This window comes from Pteronotus mesoamericanus, unplaced genomic scaffold, assembly GCF_021234165.1.
Source record: "Pteronotus mesoamericanus isolate MK-2021 breed Mesoamerican mustached bat unplaced genomic scaffold, CSHL_Meso_final contig_74, whole genome shotgun sequence".
Lineage (NCBI taxonomy): Eukaryota > Metazoa > Chordata > Mammalia > Chiroptera > Mormoopidae > Pteronotus > Pteronotus mesoamericanus.
In genome coordinates, this window is record NW_026555247.1 from 37,953,734 (window position 1) to 37,974,841 (window position 21,108).

At 40.1% G+C, this 21,108-nt stretch overlaps 1 protein-coding gene across 1 annotated transcript in view; it reads left to right on the forward strand.

Moving 5' to 3' along the window:
* CDH7 (cadherin 7) overlaps positions 1-21,108 on the forward strand; it is a 119,551-nt gene that overhangs the window by 89,603 nt on the left and 8,840 nt on the right. The window contains exons 8-11 of the mRNA XM_054583773.1: positions 1,500-1,636; positions 2,495-2,616; positions 3,265-3,382; positions 6,685-6,936. Coding sequence (XP_054439748.1) covers positions 1,500-1,636; positions 2,495-2,616; positions 3,265-3,382; positions 6,685-6,936 — 629 coding nt within the window. The remainder of the gene's footprint in view (positions 1-1,499; positions 1,637-2,494; positions 2,617-3,264; positions 3,383-6,684; positions 6,937-21,108) is intronic.

Consider the following 21,108-nt stretch of genomic DNA (forward strand, 5'->3'; position numbering starts at 1 on the left):
TGCTGTTGAAAAGCTACTTCAAGCACCTCTCTCTCTGCCCACCACACCCCTCCCATGCAATTCTGTTCTCTGATAAAGACCTATAATCCATTGATGCTACTGACATCTCCTCAGTATCTGCCCTTTACTACTTCCCTTCTCCCTTACCCAATCATGTGGCGTGGGCCTTCCTTATTACCACTCCTGTGCACATGCCCCTGTCCTCCTCTCCCCGTCTCTCCTTCCACTGTCGCTACTCAGTAAATCCAACCCTTTGCTTTTTATGCACTTTCAAATACATGCATCAGGTGGAGCAAGAGAGACAAACAGGATGACTGGTTTCACATTAATGACAGCAGACCTCAAAGGGTCAGTCCACAGTGCTTAGCTGTTCCAATATACTCGTGTGTGTGTGTCCATTCTAAAAAAATTACTTCTCTCGCCTCCTCAGACTACCATCTTCCCTCTGCGCTTTCAGCTGATATCCTTGTCTCATATGCCACCCAGGATAGAGAAGCCATCAACAAATAACTTCCTCAGATTCTCAACACCAAAATACCTATTATAGCACAAAGACGATAGCATCTGTTGGTTTATGGTTGATTTTCTGTCCCAATGTTTTCTCATGCTTCCTCTTTCCTTTTTCTGTTTCTTGCAGTTTGTAATACAGCAGACTTGAAGTAGATGATTCCATTTAATAATAGTTGAGAACTACTATGTAAATGTAAAATTCTTGCTTGGCCTAAATTAAGTATATATGTTTGTTTATCTAATTCTTTTTTATTTGCTTAACTATTTGTTTTTAAATGAGAGCCCTTAATTCACCCAACTAGAAAGAACATGAGTGGAATCTGAAAGTGTTCATTATGAGCACAGAGTGAATTTTGTGTATGGGGAAAAAAACTAGACCCAATAAGAATGATTTTTCACTAATGTTCGGATAGCGGATATTTTTTAAAACCTTTACACATCAAAATAGTCATGCAATTTTAGGGGTTCTGCTTTGAAATCTATCTGTGGAACCCTAGTCAAGACCCTAAATGAGAGAGATACCCTCAAAAACAGGTTAAAATAAATAAGGTTCGTGTTATCAACACAAGAAATGTTATTAAGTATGTGGGAATGCACAGGATGTCTACAGATGTTTCATTTCAGAGGGACCTGTAACCACGACCGGGGCTGCTAACTCTATTGTAAATGGATTTTAGGAGCCTAACAATAATAATAGAATTGCTTGAAGTTTATAATGGCATATTCAAAGCCTCTGTGGAGATAACTGTACACTGGCGTTTATTTTGTCCTCTCTGACCTAAAAGCAAAGCGATTACTGACAAGCAGGTGAAGAACCAAACATAACGTCAACGAAGTTTTAGACTAAGCACACATTTATTGTTATTAATATGACCGATGATGGAGTCAGCAGGACTTGATGATTGGCTATTCACTTAATGAAATGAATTGAGCAAATTATAATCAAACATAAATGTTGAGGTTTTTTTTTTTTTAAATTGTTCAATTAGGTATTCAATTGACAGAAACACAGACTTGGAGAGATACTTCAACATTGATGCCAACAGTGGAGTGATTACAACTGCCAAATCTTTGGATCGGGAGACAAATGCTGTTCATAATATTACAGTCCTTGCGATGGAGAGCCGTAAGTTGAAAGGTTTAAAATTAAATTAGGATGGGGGACATGGAGTGTAGAGAATGGGATGTCATGATGTTATAATTTAAACTCCAATTATATTAGGTGCTTATTTCCATTGAACGAAAGCTTGAAAATCCCTCATTTGAAGCTGTGAAATATATGTATATTCATTAGTTTTCTATGCTAACACTTACAAAATTAATGAAAGAGAACACTATGAAATAGTGGGACTGAATCACCTTCACAAAGCTTCTTGCCGTCCTGTGGTCATATTTCACACGCTGCATTTATGCTGATGTGGAGTTGGTCAGAGAGCTTACGAAAATCAGTAAATCGATTTGTCTACCTAAGATGCCCAGATTTGCACATTCTGATACAGAACTCGTTTTAGCCCCTGATAAGAAAAACATTAACAGAACAATGCATAATTATAATGTGTTGTTTTATATATGTATAGAATATACATGTATCTTCAAATATAAGCTCTAACATCAAAGAATAGTGAAATACATGGTTTATACGTCATTCTTTCAACAATTCACTTATGAAGGACTAAAAAAATACACAAGTATGCTATCTCTAAGTGCATATAGGTACAGTTATATGATATTTGGATCAAGTTTTCTGTAGCTATATTTAAAAAAGTATTCAGTGTTATGACTGTAGATTTTATTTGAGGCCTGGTCATTTTCTCATTAGCATTATACTTTAGCGAGGCAAACAGTTTGGGTTGATGTTAACTGTTTTTAACATGAGTTTCCTGAATAAAAGAAAACCTAGAGTAAAAGTACTTTTACCGAGTGACCAGCAGTGGGAAAACAGATTTCCTCTGACAGTAAATGACAACCTTTTCCTCCTGATTAGAGAATCCGTCCCAAGTAGGGAGAGGCTTTGTGGCCATCACGATCCTGGACATCAATGACAACGCCCCCGAGTTTGCCATGGACTATGAGACCACCGTCTGTGAGAACGCGCAGCCGGGCCAGGTAAGCAGCTTCCCCACAGCACGCTCCTGGCTTGTCGTTTCTTTCAGCCTGACTCCGAGGTAGTTGCCTTTGAAATCCTGCCAGCGTTAAGATAAAATATAATCAGCATGTTTCAGCAAAACGAACACTTTGATGTGTAGCATAAACTAATATGAAAGGCACTTTCAAATTGTGGTTTAATTGGGATGATGAAAAATCCGCAGGAAGAAAGGTAAACACTGTAAAAGCCACAGCGGACTGAGAAGGGCTTCACGTCCTGGAAGGGAGAACCGGGTGCACTAAGCTGGATCTGGCTGTGTCCCGCATCTCACAGTGGGGCACAGGGCCTTGAAGTTCTGAGGATTAAGTACAATTTAACCTCGGTGTGGTCTGTCCTGTGCATCCATGGCGTTCAGTGTCTTGTGATCCTTAGCAGGACGGTTAAATCATTTGGGGCACCTTATTTCTGAGGTTCACGAAGGTAAATTCAAATGTGGATTTTGAAAAGGATGTGATTTGTCTTTCAGAGCCCTGTTTAGATTGGGTTCATGGTGGTACATCTGCTCCTAACCCGCGGCTGATTCGGGAAGTTGGCACTCACGCTAAGGTGCAAACCTTCCCTGTCCTGCCCACCAGCGTGCCCTCACGCCTTCCGTTCCCCATCCCCAGGTCATCCAGAAAATCAGCGCCGTGGATAAAGACGAGCCATCCAACGGGCACCAGTTTTATTTCAGCCTAACCACCGATGCAGCTAACAACCACAACTTCTCATTGCAAGATAACAAAGGTGAGGCGCGGTCACTGTCGCGGTGCGGGCAGCAGGTACGCACTCTGAGCAAGTGCTCTTGTTCATGCAGGGATGCTGATTAGGGACTTTTTTTTAATATATCAGCAAAGACATTAATTAGAGAGCAATAAGCCCCTAAGGTAATTTTTATCTATGGATTTGCTGTCATGAAGAAGCTGCCATGTAAATAATTTTAGGCCTAAATCCAAATGGGGGGCAGCCACATCCATCTCTCTCTGTCATTTCTTCTAGACATTTGCTTCCTTAGTTGTTTACCGAGCTCTTTAAATTGTCTAATCAGTTGAGAGCTGGCTAAATGCCTCTATCAGAACTGCCCTACAGGTGTAACTTGAGACATCGGGAAAATACTAATTGCACCTGACATAGTTCAACCTAAATCAACTTAGACTTAAAAGAATAACTAACATTAATACTGAAACTATTATTTTAACCTAGAAAGTGATCCATGTAAAGAATAAAAAAATATTCTTGATGCAAAGAAATGTAAAATTAAAAAGAACTAAAGAACCCTGTCATCCTAAATTTCATTCTTCTGCTTCAAATGGAATAACTCTAATCAGTGTCCTAAGTGTCATTATAGAAACATTGTTACAAACACCTGTAAGTAAATTCTGGTTTCACTTAATTATACATATATAATTATGCATATGTAATTGTAGACATGTAGACCATATATAGATAATTATAAGAACTTGGAAGTAAGCATGCGAACATGTTATCTTTTATATAAATTTAAATTTATATAGTCACATGGTTTTCATTCAGGGCATTTATTTTAGCAGAAGAAGAACATTTGCAACTAATATCTATGTAAAGAAAAGTATTCCCCCAAAATTTATAAAATGCAATTCTTTCAGATTAAATATGTGAACAGGGTTTCAGGAAAAGAATGTAGAAATAGGTTTGCTAGCCAAATACTGATGTATCTAAGAAGCCAGGCCCGCTCTCAGAAGATAGACATTATAAATGCTCTTGCCTGAAGCCACCCCCTTCCTCAGTGCCAAAAACCCATATTTGGCCTCAAAAATTCATTCTGAAATAATATTTTCCCATTCCCTTTTCTGCTCAATAAGAACACTATCATACCCCTTAGTAACCAAAACAACAGAACGTCCTCCACGTGAGTAACCCCAGCTCTCTGACTCAGTCGCAGCTGGCGGAGCAGCGCTCAGCACTTGTGTTCCCCCAGAACAATGCGGGGAACTGGTGACCTTCCCAAGAAGAGTGTGACTGTCCCCCCATGCAGCGTCGCCCAGCACCACCACGACTGCTGGGCAGCATGTGCACTAACATGTCTGGACTTTCAGGACACAGACGAAAGATTTCCCTAAGTCAGGTCTGGAGCTCCCTGCCCTGCACCCGTAAGGAAAACATGTAGGATAAACAGAACGTTGGTTCTTATGTTGGCTACTATCTTAGGAAACACATGCAAAGCCTGTTGAGTTTTATGGTCTCTTTCCATAAAATGAGAAACATAGGGTTCTCTTCTTACATACGGGGCATTGAAGGATGTGCTGCTCATTCATTGTGTGTTTGAGTGTGTTATTTAATGTTAGACATGAGATTACTAATTAACTTTGTGTCTCAAATCAAATACGTGAAACATCGGAATGATTGATTGGGAGCCACAGACATAGATGTGTGTGTTCACACATGTGTGGGCCCCAAAACTGGAAATTAATAAAAACTATGTATTTATTCTTACGTGTTCAAACTTCAGTCACCTTCAAAGTGCTCTCCATTTGATGCAATACACCTATTGAGACATTTTTTCCACTGCTCAGAACAGTTTTTGAACTTGTTGATTTTGATATCTTTTAGTGCTTCTGCTGTTTTTTGTTTCACCTCTTTCACATTTCCTTTGAGGACTTTTTTCATCCAGGGAAACAAAAACAAAGTCACTAGGGTCAAGATCAGGCGAATAGGGAGGGTGGGGTAGGGGGTTCATGCTGTTTCTGGTCAAAAACCGCTCAGTGTGGTGTGGGCAGGTACACTTGTGAATCACCCACTGCGAAATGGGGCAAACACAATGAAAGAGTCTTCAAAAAAAAATCACTAAAGCCAAATTCAGCCCCTCATATAATACTGGCTGATGCAAATGGGGTCCTAAAACACTCAGCAAGTGGGGGAAGCCTGCACTACAAAGGGCCTGCCCTCCGGAAGTTAATTCCGTGTTTTTGGGGTCCCCCTTTCCTGTACAGAACCGTGCTCAAGACAGTATTCTTCAACAACTCCCCATGTAATTTTTTTCAAATGAATGCCTCTCAAATTCATACATTTTAAAAGATTTGTTTACATAACCTACCAGATAGTATCTGGAAAATAAAGTTTTATTCCTGTCTCACCTGTAATTCCAGGTTACACATTTTCTGCCATCTCATGTGAGCTTACTGATCTGCACATGTGAGACAATGGGTTTCAGCTTTCTTTTTCATTAGAATATTGTTAATTTGTCAATGGCTCCATTGGATAAGGCCCTGGCTGACAGCTTGGAAAGCACAGTGAATGAACCTGTGGCCCAGGTTTTCCTCCTTTTCCTTTATTCTGTGCATTTAAAGAATCACATAAATTCCTAATTAGTTATTTGAAACAAGTTAACTAGATAGATTGCTAGCAGATAAAAATCTATTTCGGTTATAGAAGTCATGGTTTGTGATAGAGTGATTGGCCACTGCTAAAACTTTTGTAATTGTACTTCTTTAGATGAAAGAAAATGTCAAGTATCAATTAAATACAAATGACCCATTTTATCACCGACAAAATGTTTATATTCATGGTGTTTTGATAACTATATATACCAGTATGGATTTTTTTTAAAAAAAGCTGTAAAATAATTCCCTTCTCCAATAGCTCAATTTAAATGAAACGACAGTGGCTTATTTCACTTGTTTCTGTATTGGGTTTGGGATTTGTCGAAGAATGCGAGTGAAATTTATGTTATCTGATGATGCTCCTAACATACTTAACCTGTTCATTTATTTCAACCCCTCTGTGAGTATAGGGTTTGAAATGTAAAATAATTAAAATAGCATGTCATAGGTAATTTTTTACGAAGTTGCAGATTCTATTAGAAGTGATAAACATTTTCCTATTCAGTTGTACTTTACAACTGGTTCTTTGGTTTTCACCGTCCGGCATGACAGATACAATGAAGTGAACCAGTATTAGACATGCCGCGCTCTGTCCAGAGGAACTGAACAGAGCGACTGGCATAAGGCGAGGCTGGCAGGACCGACTCCACCAGCGGCCGCACGCTAACAGCTTTGCCTGCTTCCTCCCAGACAACACAGCCTCCATTCTCACCAGGAGAACCGGCTTCCGGAGGCAGGAGCAGTCGGTGTACTATCTGCCCGTCTTCATCGTGGACAGCGGCTCGCCCTCCCTCAGCAGCACCAACACCCTCACGATTCGCGTCTGTGACTGCGATGCGGACGGAATAGCGCAGACCTGCAACGCCGAGGCCTACGTGCTGCCGGCCGGCCTCAGCACCGGGGCGCTCATCGCCATCCTCGCCTGCATCCTGACGCTGCTGGGTAGGTCCTGGGTAGGTCCTGGGTAGGTCCTGGGTTCCCAGCCACGCGGTGCGAGTGGCCGCAGCAGCCACGCAGCGCCGCTCCTCTCTCTTCTATGTGCCTTTTCGAGACCACAGGCGGATGATCTATGAGATGGTAAACATCTTGCCTACTGAGCAGCCCGTGATCACTAGCTCCCCTCTCCAGTGGTATATTTAAAAAATTATAACTCAGGAAAAAAAAAAAAAAGCAGGGCTCTTTTTCAAACAACAGGAAAGATGAATGGCTTATGTTTAAAGCTGAATGTTTTTCAAGGGTTGTTTTTTATTCTTGTAATTTACCATATCTTGGCTGTTTGCCTTAGAATGTCCTGCAGAGGACATATATTAGAGAGAACCTTTTTTATGTTGTTTAATAATATGCTTATTTTAGGAATTATGCTTTATATCCTAGCTCTTCTCAGAAAAGATTTAAGGTGGTTTTTCTAAGTATGTGCAAATTTTGGAAGATTGCAATTTCAACGTGCAAAAGTTACAATTCCTCAAGAAGAGCTAACATATTTAATGGTACTTCTCTGTGATTACTACATGGTGAAATTAGATTTATAACTCATATTAGAATTGCCATTTTTATAAGAGATTATGCGGCATCCTTTTAAAAATTGGGAGACATCCAACGTGGGCATTGGTCTTATCCATCCCTCACCTATATTCTCCTTCACAGTGTAACTTCTTACAGTGAAGGCAACCAGCCTTCCATGTTGCATCTGAGACCACTGTGTGTTTTCTTGGGGGTTAATTTCCAAATCCATTTACAATATAGTTTTGTAGAAGCAGAATTTAGCAATGGGAGTCATCATTGTGTAATGTTTAAAAACGAGATTTAGGGGGTTAGGTGTGCCTAGCTTTTATTACTGCTCCCAACATGCACTGTTTCTTTACCAGAAGAACATCGAGTCTTTTTAGGCTGGCTTCTTAATGTAAAAGGGGCAGATAATAAATCTAGACCCATAAGGTCATTGTGAAAATAAAGTGAGACAATTCGCGTGCCTGCCACAGAGAGAACATTTCATAAATTTTAAGTGTTATCAATGAAACAAGTTCTCAACCTATTAAGCAACCTAAGCCTTACTTACTAATACACGGTAAGTACTCTCATAAAAAAATTAAAGTTATTATCTTCAGCTAACCAAATAAGTCTAAAAGGGAATAAGATATTTTTTCATATAGCTTCATACAGGTGGCAGGAATTCATTAGAAATGGCAAGTAATTCCCTGTTAAAGCCTGATTAGAATGTGAGGGACTAGAATACATTTAAAAAACATGAAACCATTGAAAACTACTTTTGACTGTTCTACCAGGTTCCAAAACATAATAGTGAAAATGTAAATTGCATATTAATTCTGTAGCAGTTGAATAACCTAGATGAGAAAGCAAAGATGTTCCTTAGTATTTAAAATGGCAATGTCTTGAGCTCAAAAGAAGCGTCAGAAAAAAAGGAGGGATAGACGGTGTGTTAATGACTCTTTTTGAACTTGACCAGTTCCTCACACAAAAGGACTAAGATAAAATTGTAATCCCTAGAATTTAATCATACCCAAGACTTAATTAGCCTTTGATTTTTTAAAGGCTGTCTGTCTAATGAAGCTTACTTCTTTCAGAAAATATTTTTACCTGTGACTTAGGGATTCTTTGTAATTTAGGTTGCTTGATGATTCTAATTAGTTAGGAATCATTACCTAGAGATTACTGAAAATGAGTGAGAGAGTTTTATTAGATTCCAATCTTGCCGATGATGCATGTATACCTTGCATGTACGATTATAGATCTGGGGGTTTTAGTCAAAGTTTAGTTAAGCATGACTATTTTTGTTAAATTTGAACATTTCCCTTAAAACGACATCAGATTAAAAATGCTTCTTTGACTTCTAAGGATCAGGTGTTTATGTGCTGTATTTTATTCCTCATTTAAAGTTTCTGCTAGTTTACAAAAACATAATCCAGTCTATTGTACGGAACTACGGGCTTCTTCCTTCAGTTTCCATTGTCCTGTGAGACTCAGCCCAGGGATCAGTCTGTTTCAATGTTAGCATTTCTGTTCAGAGTTGCGACTCTTTCTACCTTATTTCCTAAGTCCTTAGAAGCAGATAGTCAGGACTTTTTATACTCTCTGGGTCTATCTCCTCTATCATAGACTCTGGGTTGTCACAATTGGTGTCAAGCTCATGGGGCCAGTGCTCAGAGGGCATGCGGACGATGCACAGCCTGATACAGAACGTGACTTCTAGGGCACAAAGGACTCGCTTTTTACGGCACCTCCGCAAGTGGCGGAAATCTTATTTCTAGACCCTCAGTATCAGGATTTGTAACTCAAACCATTGCAGGCTTCTGAACAACTATTGCTGGAAAGGGGAAAGGAGCAAGGAGAAGAGGTGGCAATGGGGAAGAAGAGCTGGAGAATCAGGCTAATTTAAGGGCAAAAGTAAAGAAACAGCTGGGCCCTATGTCCAGTTTGTGTCCCAGGGACGTGACCAATTAAAGCTGCATGTGACACAACAGAAGCATGCCCTGATGTGTCCAGAAGGTTAATGCTGGAAGGCATCACAGAAATCAGTTCCAGCCCAGACCCCCGCATCAGGGGAAGAGGAGGAGCAGTCAGTTCAAGGATTTCCAGGAGTTCCCAGAACAAGTTTGGCCTTTAAGGCATACAATTCTGAGTCTCCTTATGCTCAGTCACTGCTTTTAGATTTAAGTACAAAGGGAATACGCCCTGAAGATATGAACATTGCTGTTCATATGTGGTCCTTTCTTTCTCAAGATGTGAAATTCACAGTGTCTGAAGCTGGATTTGAGTCCTCACCTATAGCTGTATTCTTCTCTCTTCGTGGATGAGCTCTTTTTCTGATTTCTCCCTCATCATCCTTCTCTAATTTGCCCACACCTGAATTGTTAAATGAAAGAGATGATCCAAAAATTAGAAGACAAGGTTCCCTTTATTTATACCAAGTACAATTTGCATGGGAGATATTATCATATTCAAGTTCATATAAAGTCATCAATCACATGCCTAAATTATTTTTCATGTATTATAATTTCCCGAGTATTTGGCAAGATAGTCTAATACATATTCTAATACTTGAATATGTATTTTGCCCTAACTCTAACACCAATTTCATTATGCATTTTTATCATAGTATAATGTTGATAATATACACTTACTTTTCAACCAGGCTGAAAGCACTTTAATATATCAGTTATTATTCATATAATTTTTTAAACTATTACTTCAGTGGGTTTTAAGAAATTATCAGAGCAAAAGAATTTCAGTAGTTTTGTTTTAAAATATGGTTTTAGTATTAAATGTAAATTTATTCAGAGACTATTACAGCTAGATGCTTTCTGTGAGTTTGCACAAAGGAGCTTTTTGCTGCTCACTAAAACTGTCACCGATTTTGTGTTTTCTTCATTTGGACCTTTGTGTCTACGTAACTGAAGGCCTACGACATCCCCCTCTCGACTGCTGGCTCTTCACACACGTTGGGATTGGTTAGACTGGCCCAGCTGCAGGTTCAGGAAGGCATGTGGGGAACCACTGTTTACCGATGGAATTCAGGTGCTTCCGGGGTGGCCGCTGGATGTGTCGTTGTCATGCGCCTTTTAACTTTCCTTCCCCGATCTACCAGCTAAACCGTATTTTCTTTTCTGTAACTGTGGCCCTCATGGTGTTGTTCAACAGGGGAAAAAATCCTGGTTATATACGTGATAGTGCATAATACCTTCATAAAATACAGATTAGATTGCTGAGGAAAAAAATGGCAACACTGTGAAAGATTACGCCCCGTTGTAATGGACAGTGACGGCACCTGTTTGTCACAGCCACCCTAGTGATCACAAAGGACGGGCCACAGGGGCTAGATTATGGTCGCAGATGTGCTCATTTTTTGAACATCGTAAAACATGAATTACACTTAATGAGCATGTACTAAATGGTTTGTAAGTATTACCTAATTCTAATAACATATTTCTTAGGTAAATATTTAGGATTATTATGCCCACTTTTTATATGAAAAAACAATGTGAAGAAATGTGCACAAAGTTATAGGGTGCCAGAGCCAGGACCCGAACACAGATGAGACTACTTTCTGGTTGTCATTTCTGAGATCTTCTCCCGATGGGTTTCCCAGTACGAAAGGCCTGGATGTCTCTGGGGCGTGCCTGTCACTGTGTGGGTACCACAGCCGCTGATAAATTAGAGGCGACTCTATCTTTGATCTGTTTCTCATATTGGCTTTACCATTTCTTTGGTTAACTCTGTATTGACTTCAGTATTTTTCATCAATGTCTTAGTTTTCAGAATGCAGATCTTTGGCCTCCTTGGTTAAATTTATTCCAAGGTATTTTATTTTTTGATGCAATTTTAAATGGGACTGTTTTCTTAATTTCTATTTCTGATATTTCATTATAGTGTATAGAAATGCTACTAACTTCTGTATATTAATTTTGTATCCTGCAACTTTACTGAATTTATAATAGCATTTTTGGTAGAGTCTTTAGGGTTTTCCACGTATAATATGTCATCTGTGAATCATGACAGTTTTCTCTCTTTCCAGGTAGGATGGGTTTTTTTGTTTGTTTGTTTGTTTTCTTGTCATTGTTGTGGCTAGAACTTCCAGTACTAGGTTGAATAAAAACCGTGAGAGTCAGCAACCGTATCTTATTCCTGGCTTTAGGGGTGAAGCTTTTAGCTTTTCACTGCTGACTCTGGTGCTATCTGGGAGTCTGTCATACATCCATGGCCTTCATTATGTTGAGATAAGTTCCCTCTATCCCACTTGGTAGTAGCTACGATGCAAACCAAGGCTGGCCACTGCCTGTACTGGGCTCGGGCTGCTTGGGAATTATTACTGTGCCAGCTGAGGTTGGTCACCATATTTGGCAGCTCTGGTTAAGGTGTGGGTTGGAGCGGGGAGGCTTCAGGTGTATGTGGGTGGGAGAGAAGAGTGTTAGCCAGGTCAATGGAGAGCGACAGATTTGCCGCCGCCCTGTGCCAGGCGAGCACAGAAGCAGGGACCTGTCCTGCCCGCCAGTGCTTCTGTCTCCAGGGGGATTTTGTGCCACTCCCTGCCCTTCTGGGCTTCACCTTAAGGTGAGTCTATTGAATCCCTCTTCTTTCCACCCAGGAGATGCTCACACTGGAGCTGCGGGCGCGTCAGTTTGTGCGCAGGCCCTTTACAAGCATCGTCCGTGTCTCCCACGGCCTTTATCTCTCCGACACAATGCCTGCTGATTTTCAAGGCCAGGTTTAATGGGGCCTCTTCTTCCCACACGTTTCCCTCAGACAGAGGAGCCTGTTGTGGGGCTCAGACCCTCTCTCCTCAGGAGGAACCCTCCTACTGGACTTGGCTGCTGCTTCGTGGTGATAGAAGATTCCTATTCGGCTAGTCTCCAGGTGGTTCTCAGAGCGCTGCTCTGTATTTAGTTGTCATTGTGTGTTCATGGGAGGAGGTGAGCTCGGTGTCTACCTACTCTGCCACCGTGACTCAGTCCTTTGAGCATTATATGATCAGCACTTCCTAAAATGTGGATCCGATACATAGAAGACGTGCATGCCACACCTGCAGGCTGAAGGAACCCGTGAACAATTTGAGTGTACTCATTAGCGGAAAAGAACATTGGATTTTGCTTTTGTCTCTATCCATAAGTTGCGTCTCTGTTGAACTCTAAAATTTTTTCCCATTTCCTAAGATTATACAGGGTCCAGCAAAAGTAGGGCGTGCTTGAATGTCTCGCACGAGATGGACAGTGATTTGAACAATTCACCTAACATGCCATAGGGTGTGCTGGAGTGTGATATTGTTGTGACAAAATGACATGCTTATGGTTTTGTAATAAAAGATTTTGTAATGAAAAAGGGGTATTATTTGTGTTGGACCCGAAACAATGTTAGGGCATTTTCTGAGACCTAGCCTGTTTAATTTCACTGGAAAATATATATGGCACAGGTTAAACTTTAAAAAACTTATATATTCAGGTTAATAGCTCTGGAGCCATATAAAAGCTCAAGAAAAAAAATGAGAGTATAATTTTAGACTATCTAAATATAGAGAATATACTGCAGTAGAGATTTCAAGGATACTTTGAATTAAAATTTTAACTCAATTGTAGCACAAAGTGCTACGGCGATATCTAATTTAATCACATGCTGGCATTTTATCAATTACAAATATTGACTTATCCTTGTGACTATAAATAATACAGTGGGCTTTCGGTACAGATTCAGGTGTTGGCCCTCTGTCTCTGGACATCTGCATGCATGTCTCACTGTGTAGCGCGCAGATCCAGACTGAATGGTAAGTGGACCTCTTCCATCCTTCAGATCCAAGCTTAGATGTTGCTTCCAGTGACTTCCGTGATCACAATGAGAATAAGTACCCCTCTCTTTTCCTTACCATTTCACTTTTCGAAACGTAGTTTATTTTATTCTTTACCTGAAACATTTCACACGCATCAAGGGGAGTTGCATAAAATCCACATGGTTCTCCGAGCCCACGGAGCTGAAATGTTCTGCCACCCCCTCACCTCCTGGAGGCCTCTGGCTATCTGAGCCTTTATTCACCCCGTTGCAGGAACCAAAGAGTCTTTCTTTCCATTAGTTTCAAAGATGCCACCCTGTTCCTGAAGCATCCTTCCTACATTCCTTCACCTGTTGAGTTTATACGATCACTTATGTCTCAGAAGGAAGGTCCTTGCCCACTGATGAAGTCCCAGACCCCTCACGCCATGATTCTTTTATCATGAAGCCTTTCTAGTCCCTTTGGGCACATACCAGAATTTGTAAATATATCTGTTTGCTTTACACAAATGTAGAAGCACCTTGAGAATAGTGAATCTAATTGAAAAACAAAACACAATATATTATCAAAGCCTGGTATAGAGCACAGAGGAGGAAAAATATTTTGGGGCGAATCTGGGTAGAATATTTATCATACTCTGCTGTTTATTCTACCTCATTTGTCCTCTATTTTAAGCCTCTCAAGAATGGGCCCAGTATGTCTATTTTTCATTATTTTGTCAAATAGAGAGTTATCAAAATCTCATGCAAGTTCATGGTAAAGTTTGTTTCTGTGCACCAGCTATATGGCTCCAATTTTAGAAAGAACCATAGAAATAGGAACTGAGTTGTCTGACATTATTATAGAAGTTCACAATCTATGACATTAACAAAACTCGGTAACGCTTACTAGGTATAGCAGTGTATAAGCACAGCACAAACAATATAACCCACTTAAGCTTCATTAAGTTACTGTGAGTTAGTTCCTTTGAGGTAAGTTTTATTTATTATCTATTTTGGAAAGGAGGAAACTGAGGCAGGTGGAGATAAAAGGCCTCACCTCAGTAACAGATTTTTAGTAATGGTTAGGCAAATCAACAAAATCAAATAACAACAGAGAGTTAAAAAATAGAAAGTTACCAGAAAGGCTCAGTTCTACTTGCACATTGATGTGTGTGATTATTTATAATAAATTGCTGAAATTGTATACAGATTGTGCTAGCAGGTTTTTCGTTTAGAAGAAGGTCATATTCAGTTACACCTGATAGAAACAGCAGTAAAATTGCTGTTTCGCTCTTCAATGTGGCATTTGGCCGTATGATTTTATAGTAGCATTGCTTAAGACCATACACAATTACATATTTTCTAGTATTTCTAAATCTCTTGTTTAGATCAGCCATCCTGAAGAAATATACGGTGATTCACAAGTATGAACTGCATATGTAATTTTAAATTTTGCAAGGCTCCTCATTAGCAAAAATAAAAAGAAACCAGCGAAGTAAATGCTAGAGAATTATTTTTTTAAGCCATGTGAGCAAACTATTATCATGTTAATATATAATCAGTAAGGAATATCTGCATAGTATACTTTATGAAAAGGAAGCCTTCACCCTCACCTCTGTGCTCATACTTGGAGCGCATGTCCATTCAGAACAGCCTTCTCAGTCTTCACATGTGGCCGCGACACCAGATAAGGAGGACTTAGACACATCTTTATGACTAATAAACCATTCTGGTAGTTCATATGGACCCGAGAGAAAGTAGTGTTTCTTGATGGAGGCTGGTTCAGCTCTCTCTCAAGTTTTACCTCAGTGCCATCTCTTCTGCGAGAATTTCTCTGAGCATACTTCCCATACATATTTGCCTGGCACGTGTTATATTACTGTCTGATTAGTGCAGTATATAATAGTTCATTGATTTTTCTTATACAAAATTTTGAACTTAAGGACAATATTTATCAAAGGTGTACTTAGCATCAAGTATTGTCCTTGGTGTTTAAGACACACCTGTGCAGAACAAAAGCACTGCCCTCAGTAGGCCTATACTTCCAGCAAATCAGCATTGAGTTTGGTTGAATTAACCAAAAATAAAGCCTCGCACTTTTGGTGGCCTTCACAGTGGGTTAAGCTTAAGGAGGTGATATTTCACAGGTATACATATAAAGTCTTGCCATTTGGTTTACAAGGAAAAAACGTTTACAGAAGCTTAGGCCAGAAAAGAGGAGGCTTGGTAGTAGTGCATGTGACTGAGCTCTTGTAAATGAACCCCAGACTCAACATTTGAAAACTGTAACAATGTAAGTGAACGCATGAAGGGAAATTACACCTCCTTGTAAGTAGTTTTCTCTGTCAGGGGTGTCATTTTGTGCCACCTCCACACCATCCTGCCTAGTTCTGGGTACCAAAGTGGGATACTGAGACTTCTGACATCTGCAAGCACAGAAAGTTCAGGGTGACAAGGAGACGTTGAGCTGAGAACTGTGTTATAAGTTATGTTAGTGCAAATCTGATGACTTTTATTAAAGTATCTGCCACCTTTAAGAATGGACACGTGGTGTTAGAAGTTTAGTGGAGAGAAGGGCTTCTTACTGGTAGCAGCCAGTGAGGCTTCTGGCTCACGTCTGGGAAGCTGGTAAGGAAAGCAGGACTAAATTACTCTGAAGATGACTAAGCAAAAACTGTGGTCCAGTTTATGCATCTGGATATATATCTGTCACAGGCCACAGTGAAGGGGAGACTCAAGGGGCCCACTAATTTAGTGTGGCGCGTGCTTTATATTTTTCACCATCTTTTCTTTCGTCTACTCCTCTCAGTTTTGGGAGAATGTTGCTCTTCTGGCCTGCATCCTTCTTCACACCTGTGGATCACTGTACCTTTGCACGTGAATTGCATTCTGATTTTTATTTTGTGCATATGTAATCCACAGAGTTTGGGCTGCAGGGATCCTTTCATTACAGTTTTGCCAGCACCCATCACTATTTTCTATATATTGGGATGCTCATAAAAATGTTAACTTGAACATTATGAAACTGAATTCTAAAACCGGAAGTGTAGGTCGACATTATGCTTTTACTGCCATGATAGCATTCTAATTGTTTTTTGAGCATCTATTCTTCCCTTCTTACTATTCTCAGTCCAATAAGAGGGTTTTTCTTTTTCTTTTCTTTCTTTTTCATAAAAACAAATCTGACTGAATCACGTACTCTTTAAAACATGTTGGTTCTTGGGCCTGCGGGATTTTGCAGGTGCTTACGACTCCAACGTTATCTTTTACCTCTTGCTCTGTTCTCCAGCCATGCTGGCTTCAGACCTTTGCTTACTGGAAAACTCTGCCAAGAATAATCATCCTTGTCACCCATCCCAGCCCTTAGCTAAATCATCTTTGTCTGAACCTGTTTTCCCTGATACATATCATTAAAGGTTATGTTTCCCTCTTTGGGAAAAGTACATTTAGTTGTCTTATTATTTAATTAATATATGTCTACCCTATTTAATTGTAAGTCCATGAGGAAATGTATTATGCCTGATTCTACATGCACCCTTAGATCATCGTACTTGATATGCATACTGAATGGTTAGCACGCATTTTTAAAATGGATAAGTAGAATTATGAACCAGCACAATATACACATTCCACATATATAGAACACAGCTAGACCTACTCTTTTCTCTGAACTGTAATCCATATGATAGAAAATACATGTGATAAAACCACTTAAACTATATAATCTTTTGCTTACTTAGGCAGAAAATATTTTTTTTTAATACCGGGATTATCTCCATAGACCCTGAAGAGCAGTTAATACTTATTCTACATAAAGGTTAAAATTTATTTTTCTGCATGCTCAAGTATTTGAAAAAATACTCTCCCAAGTCATTGAAATGTTAAACACTTCACATTCTTTAATGTTCAGGCAAGATTGTGAAATAAGATAAACTCCATAGGATATTAATATCCTGAATGTGAATTTTATCTATGGGCTGAAACATTAATGGATGCTCTTGTGTTTCACCTTTACTGAACACTCTACTTGAGCATCAAAAGGCAAGTTTATTAGTAGTGTAAAGATGTTAACAACAGGATATAAGATATATTGTGTATATATATATATACACACAATTTTATATATATACACAAAATTATATCTTATATTTGTGTGTATATATATGTACACACACACAATTATATATATGTACACACAATTATATCTTATATCCTGTTGTTTAAGGGTCAACACACACAGAGCTGCCCCCTAAACACATAGGGGTTAAAGGCACCAGCTCTGCCCCCACTGGGTGCAGTTGAAAATCACATATAATTTTTGACTCTCCAAAAACTTTACTAATTATCTACTATTGACTGCAAGCCTCACCGGTAACGTAAGTCATCAGTTAACACATATTTTATACGTGATATGTTACATGCTGTATTCTTATACTAAAGGAAGCTAGAGAAAAACATGTTAATGAAACCATAAGAGAAAACACACTTACAGTACTTTATTTATGGACACCATAAGTTTATGCAATTATACACATGGATCTTCTTTCAGTACCTACCTGCATCAATATTGTCTTACATGATACAAAACACTATAGATTTTATATAAATCATTAACACTAGACATCAAAAATGAAGACAATGTGAACAATAATTCACTTATTTACAGGTGCAATGATTCCTGCATTGATAACTAAGAAGCAGCAATGTGATTGCATTATGGTAGCCTAGAGTAATAGGGACGATTGCTTCATGGTAGCCTAATCAGTCATTATGAAATTTTTATGGCATACGCTATTACAATCATATTCATAATACATTATTGGAAAGATTGTTACAGTTTTAAAAAACACTTACCTGTGACAGTAGGTTAATACACTGTTTTCCCAATTATGGAGGGGCATACTGTTATAGTAATGTAATTTTCTAGAAGCAAAGTTATAAAACAGTAAGGAAACTAACTCATTACTAATTTTTACGAGCCATCACATACCTTATGCCTATTTAAGACTAGCCTGTCCACCTCAAGGTTTGGACTCAGCTGATGGTAATGGTGGCGTAAAAACGGCCCCTGCAGTTCTTGCCCTACGGTTATTACATCTGCGCACGAAGACACAGGCACACAACAGATACATTAATTGTGCGGCAGCATGACTATTTACGGTTCATTCAGTGGAAGTGGATGGTCACCAAGGTCTTCATCCTTGTTGTCGGCACAGCCGAGCAAGCTGAGGAGGAGGAGGGTTGGCCTTGGAGTCTCAGGGACGTGGGGGCAGGAGAGGACCCACTCGGTGTCAACACAAAAGTCCACAGAATTTCTGTCCGACTTCTTTCCTTTTTCACCTCTCTACAAACATGTCTCTGAGGCACCACTGCTCCTCGGTTTGGCCTCGGTGCCCACATCACAGAGGGTGCATGTCACAAGCGCAGTCTTGAATCACCGGGCTGTTCTCCGATTGTCGGTCAGTTTGTTTTCTGACTCTGCTGCTGCTTCTCCTTCTTCAATATCTGGCACCCGCTCAGAACCCCTCATCTCATCTCCCTTCAATTCCTCTACGGAGGCATCTGCTGACTCTTGGATTTCTCCAATACCCAGATCTTGAGATCCTCGACCACTCCTTCTTTTGCTTTATCCACAGTCTCTTTCAGATTTCCCTGACTGGCTCTGTTATCAAGGCTGTGAAGTCACGCACATCTGGACACAGTGTTCTCCAGGTTTCTTCCTGACTTTCATGTTTTTTCTGTGGGGCTGCTATTCCACAGTGTGGACCATCCTTTCCATAGAGTACTGTATGCCATGAGCCTTTAAGGTCCTCTTGACCTCGTGATCCAGAAGTTTAAGTAGAGACATCATGTTTGGGGGCAAGTGCACCACTATGACACCTTTGGTGTTGAAGCCATGGAGTTCAGGTGGCAGGGTCACTGTCCAATGTCCAAACACCTTAAAAGGCAGCCCTTTCCTGGCCAGATACTTCCTCACTTCAGAGGCAAACCATGGAAAGAGGGTTCTCATCATCCAGAATGCCTTGTTGTCCGACCAAGAGACTGGCCGCTGGCCTTTTTCTTTTTCCTCCAAGACTCATGGGTCTAGATGGATAAGGGTAGTCTAGATCATACCCGACTGATTTGCACACACCGGAGTTGGCCTGTCCCTTCCTGCTCGCTTCTCTTCCTTACTAAGAAATGTCCTCTGTGGTATTTGTTTCCAAAATAGGACACTTTTGTGTGCTTTTCAAAGCCTGTTCAGGAAGCGATCCTTTCTCAGAGGCACCTGAGAACCATTCTGCTGCCTCTTGGTGGGCAGACGCTGCTTCTGCTGTCACCTTGGCATTTTTGAAGCCAAATCTCTTTCTAAAATTATCAAACCACCCTTTGCTGGCATTAACTTCCCCAGTGTTAGGGCCTTTGCTTTCCTTTTGCTTGGAGTTGTCATGGAATGACTTTGCTTTCTCTCGAATCATACCAGAGTCTATAGGTATGGCTTTCTTAAAAAAAAGCACGGTACCCACATATATTTTTTAATACAAGGTATTGAATTCAAAGGTATTTCGCAAAGTGTGAGAGGCTTTCTTAACTGCTGAAATAGCTGCAGCAATGACCTCATGAATTTCCTTTGATTTATATGTTTTTTAATAATGGTCATTATGCTGAATTAATTTGTCTTGGAATGGGTGGCAACCACAGCTACAGACGACAATCTAAGGTACATACCAAGCACTTCAGCTTTTTCTGGGACTTTCATGACTCCTCTGCTTCTTGGAAGCGCTTCCACCATCACTAGCGGCATTTCTTATGGGTCAGCCCCCATGGTGTTATTTAAGAGATAGGACATTATGAGAAACATGAAGAAAAATACATGAGAGTTGCTAGAGATCACTTGTTATTGTGATACATGATTTACTGGAGAGACAGGCTGCTCACACAGAGGCGATTAGCATCATGTGGCATTTTAAGCAGATACAACAGTTGGGCTCACCACAAAAGCACTCAGAGGTGGCTCTGAAATTGTTACAGTGGGTATACAGTTAATTGTGTGCAATTATGTTTTAATACTGTGTCTTCATGTTTACATTTCTCTCAACTGCAAATGGCACCATGTACTTGTGTGCGTGTGTAAGTTTTGGTGAATTTTAAATTTATATAATAGATTTTTATATGTTTTAGGGTAGTAAATGATAGACTAGAATCTACACATATTTTATACATTCATGATGTATCTTTATTTTTTGAATATTTTATGCTACATTTTTTGAGGTTTATGAGGTTTTTCGAGGTGTCATAAATCTCCAAAAATTTTTCCAACATTTTTATTGAAAAAATGCACTATGACTTCCATTTAAGATGGCAGAAAAGGTCATTGCTCTTCTCTCCTCCTCCCACAAGCATAACAAAACGACAACTAAATTATAGAAGCAGCATACTTGATAACCACCTGATGACTAGCTGAACAGATTTTCTGTAAATAAGGATATAGAGAAGAAGTCTATTGGGATGAATATGTGGACCATGCTGGTCCCACAGCCACGCGTGGCAGTTAAGAATCAGGAGGAGTATCTGTGCAGGTCCCCAATAAAAAAACAAGGAGTCCCAGCCCACAGTGCCAGACCAGGGAAGAGGAGTCCCCATGGCTTCTGGCTATGGAAACCAGAGGGGGGTGCATCCACATCAGGCGGGGGCTGCTGGGGTCCCAGGCATTCCTCCTGAGGGGCCCCACACAGAGTTTCTCACTCGTAAACTCAGTCTGGGCTCCAGCACAAAAAGTTCCATGGACACACAGGAGTAACTGAATTGATGACCCTCCAGGGCAAAGGCCAGAGGGGTGTGGATCAGGGCAGTTCTCTCCTGGGGTGGAAGTTCTGGCAG